At 41.9% G+C, this 3645-nt stretch overlaps 1 protein-coding gene across 2 annotated transcripts; it reads left to right on the top strand.

The window, feature by feature from the left end:
- The first annotated feature begins 514 nt into the window (after nt 1–514).
- Nucleotides 515–3423, top strand: LOC306980773 (signal-regulatory protein beta-2-like). Of its 2 annotated transcripts, none has more exons than XM_079580201.1 (5): nt 515–565; nt 638–1306; nt 2946–3068; nt 3140–3177; nt 3246–3423. In XM_079580201.1, exons 1-5 carry the CDS (start codon nt 520–522, stop codon nt 3369–3371), a joined length of 1002 nt encoding a protein of 333 aa, XP_079436327.1. In that variant the 5' UTR covers nt 515–519; the 3' UTR covers nt 3372–3423. The 2 variants fall into 2 exon arrangements, with proteins under 2 accessions (XP_079436327.1, XP_079436328.1); XM_079580202.1 differs by having other exon boundaries at nt 3143–3177.
- The last annotated feature ends 222 nt before the right edge of the window (nt 3424–3645 follow it).

Genomic DNA, 3645 nt, shown 5'->3' on the forward strand with positions numbered 1-3645 from the left:
GAGAGTTCCTACATTTGTGCAAAGTTTTGGGAGGTGAAGCAGAGTCTGACAGAGCGTGATTGACTGTACAAGGGACCAATCAGAAAAGGTGTTGGGTTGAAAGAGTTTCCTGATGTTTCATTGGTTTAAGCACCAAACACCGTCTTGTCCAAAACTGGAACAAACATGAGTGGATCATAGGGATATATTTCTTTATTTGACGACTTGTTTCAATGGGATTTGGAGCTGGCAATGATCGAAGAGAAGTTTTTGTGAAGTTTAAAAACAAAGCTAACATGTGCAGAGGGTAATAGTTTGTGGTTCATCTCTCAGTTGGAAGACGCTCTCCAGGCACTTACTTTGAATGAAACAAACTCAGCGTCTGACGGTGATGCAGCTTTTGTTCAAACAGCCTTTTTCAACCAATCAGGTAACGTTATGTTAATTTTCATCACCCAATCAGAAAGCTCCAGCCACAGCTTTATAAAACTTCCAGAGCCCGCCTCGATTCAGAATCTCTACAGCACAACTGCACTCAGAATGGAGACGCTGAAGATTGTTGTCATTACTGTGCTCTGCTCTCTGTGTAAGTAACTCTCCACATGGACTTTTCTCATTATTTGATACACTTTAGTGAACTTTTATTTTGATTTTTCAGGTGGAGCTCAGGATCGGAAAATCTTTCAGCCAGAAGGTTTTAAAGCGGCAAAGCTGGGACAAACTGTCGTCTTAAAATGCGTCATTGACAGTTATGTAAGTAAAAGAGTGTGGTACAAACTGGGCTCTAACAGGAGATTACAACTGCTCGCTTCAACAAACTCCTTGTTTAAGCCAAACCCACCTGTTGATCATCATTATTCAGTGATCTCTTCAGAGAAAGAAACCACTTTGACCATCAAGGACATCACAGCGAAGGACATCGGCACGTATTTTTGTGGAATACCCAGCACTTATGATGTTGACTTTGGATCAGGCACTGTCCTGGAGATCGAGGGGGAGTCAGAGCCCGTCCAGTCTGTTCTCCAGAGTCCAGAGTATATCAGAGCAAAGCCTGGAGACTCTGTGACTCTCAGCTGCTCTTTCACCTCCAGACACTGTCCACGAGAACACATCAGCGTCATGTGGGTGAGAAGTGGTTCTGCATCTTCTGGAATTGTTTTGTGGGATTATATGAATAAGAACATCTGTGAGAAGACAGAAGACTCCTCCTGTGTCCATAACCTGACCCTGAAAGACATCAGGTCAGATGAAGAGGGGACCTACCTCTGTGTGGTCACCGCCTGTGGGGACACACTGGTTGGAAATGTGACCAGGATCCAACTTTATGGTAATGAATGTTTTCTTTCAAACATATGGACACTCATCAGGACAGCACATGAACATTTACATAGGACTATTTTTAATGGAGTGATTCTGTAACTTTTCACTCCAAATTCCTCGTTAGCTTTCCCTATGTACATATTCTCTAAAAAGTCTTTATTTCATGGGGATAATTATCATCAAAGTCTTTAAAAACACTGTGTGCAGGATGTTTCTTTATATCACATGTAGTGGCCAACAAGCAGCACAGAACCTTCATCACAGAACAACAGGTTGTGTTCATGCTATAGAATTCTATTTCACTGGGCGGTACCGGGTTCTATTCCCACCAGGGACGGAGCCTTTCTGCAATGGAGTGCATGTTCTCCCCGTGTCTAAGTAAGTTTCCTCTGAGTACTCCGGTTTCCTTTACCACTAAAAACATGAACAATAGGCCAGGACGACGGATAGAAATTATCCCAATGCTACAATCCGGTGTGGCTTGTTCATTAACATGCACTGTCCTTGCCAAAGAAACCAATCAACTAAAGTAACTTGGAGGGCAGAGAAGGTTAGGTTAGGTTAGGTTAATTTATTTGTACCCGTGGGTAAATTCGTCTTGCAAGTCTGAGAACTAGTCGACACATTAAAACACATTATGCAAAGATAAAACATCACACATATTTAAATATGAAACTTGTAAGTGCTCCAGATACTAACAGGATGTGCCTTTGGTACAGAAACAAACTGACGTTTAAGCCACTTGACAGTAACAAAGATAAAAAAGCCGTGTCAGGGGCACTTTGATCCCGACTTGTTCATAAAGGAAAGGGCAGAGGGAACAAAGCTTTTCTTAAAACGGTTTGTGTGGCTTATTGGCATCAAAAACCGCCGCCCAGACGGAAGCATCGAAACTCTGAATGCAAAGGATGCTCAGTGTCTTTGACGATGCTTCGATAGACAGTCCTCTCTAACTGTCTATCATTCAGAAAGTCCAAACTGGTCTGAGGCTGATGACTTTACTTGACCACTTGACCAGCTGATTCAGGGCGTTTTTGTTTCTAACAGAAGAGCTCCCGTACCAGGCGACCAGGCAAAAAGCTCGGGTCGCTTCGATGAATGCCCGATAGAAAAGTGACATCACAGTTTGATCTACATGAAAGAAGGACAGTTTCCGAAGACAATACAGTTGCTGGTGACCCTTTTTACAAACAGCAGCACAGTTTTCATTAAAATTCAGTTTGCAATCTATAATTGTTCCAAGATACCTGTCGGACCTGTAGAACTCTTTGGGAGAGAAACTGTTTTGAAAGATATTTCCAAAAAATATATTTTTCTGATCATTATTTGTTAGTTATTGGATTCACACACCAGCCACATTATTCTCTTGGGATGGAAGTTCTTTCTACTTTGTTGAAACACAAGGTTGTAGGTAACATTAAGGTGTCATATTAGGCCAAATGGGCCCAATCTACAAAAATGTGACCTCGTCAGGAGAACCACCCCTCTCTATTTTTCTATAACACAAAGTCTTATGTGAATCTGAAAAATGAAGTTTCATTTATAAGAAAAGTAGAAAAATAAATGAATGTTTCAGCCATGACATCTCACTGTTCTTTATTTGTCCTGATTTACAAACTCTGAAAGTCTTTATTCCTCATTTGAAGGAGCTGACCAGTCCACAGTGAGCCCCACTGTCCTGGCCTTGGCCGTGTTGAACGTGGTCTTCGGAGCGGCCGTGGTCGTCCTGGTGTGGGTGGTTTGTTGCTCCTGCAGGAAACAAGTGACAGGTACCACATTCACCTGCAGTTTAACCTCCTCCCCGTCACTGCAGAAAGTATTTGAAATGTCTGTGTTGCAGAAGAAGACTCTGACCGCGGCTCTGCTGACGCTCCACAGGTCACTTTTACTTTCACATTTGTTTTGTTTTTTGCAGGAGTGTGGTTAATCTTTGCATTGTTTTTCAGGCTGAAGGTGAGGTCACATACGCCGGAGTGAATGTGCTGCTCAGGAGCGCCCCCCGCAGGCAAATCTCAGCAGTGCCCAGACAGGACACAGTGGTTTACTCTGAAGTGAGAAACCAACGCGTCTGACTGATTATGAAACTCATAGACTGGGTTCAAGTCGTTTAAAGAAAGGACATGTGTTACTCTTTCAAAATGTTTTATTCATTTTTGGGTCAAGACAACATGAACAAAAAGTGAATGTGACTGTCAAGGTTCATTCCTTCCTTTGTAACATAATAATAAAAAAAAAAATCTAATTCCTTGCTTGATTCATTGACTGATTAAAGTGATAGTCTGTAAGTTTTACACATGTAATAGTTTCCCTTTAATTGACCTGAAAAAATTCAAGCAGCTTATCAGT

The sequence above is a fragment of the Gobius niger genome, assembly GCF_951799975.1.
Source record: "Gobius niger genome assembly, chromosome: 21".
Lineage (NCBI taxonomy): Eukaryota > Metazoa > Chordata > Actinopteri > Gobiiformes > Gobiidae > Gobius > Gobius niger.

Bases quoted from the DNA above. Each gene is read 5' to 3' on its own strand.
- LOC306980773 (XM_079580201.1), top strand. From the start codon at position 520: ATGGAGACGCTGAAGATTGTTGTCATTACTGTGCTCTGCTCTCTGT. The intron at 1,307-2,945 runs GTAATGAATGTT...CCTCATTTGAAG, and splicing joins GACCAGGATCCAACTTTATG to GAGCTGACCAGTCCACAGTG. The intron at 3,178-3,245 runs GTCACTTTTACT...ATTGTTTTTCAG, and splicing joins GCTCTGCTGACGCTCCACAG to GCTGAAGGTGAGGTCACATA.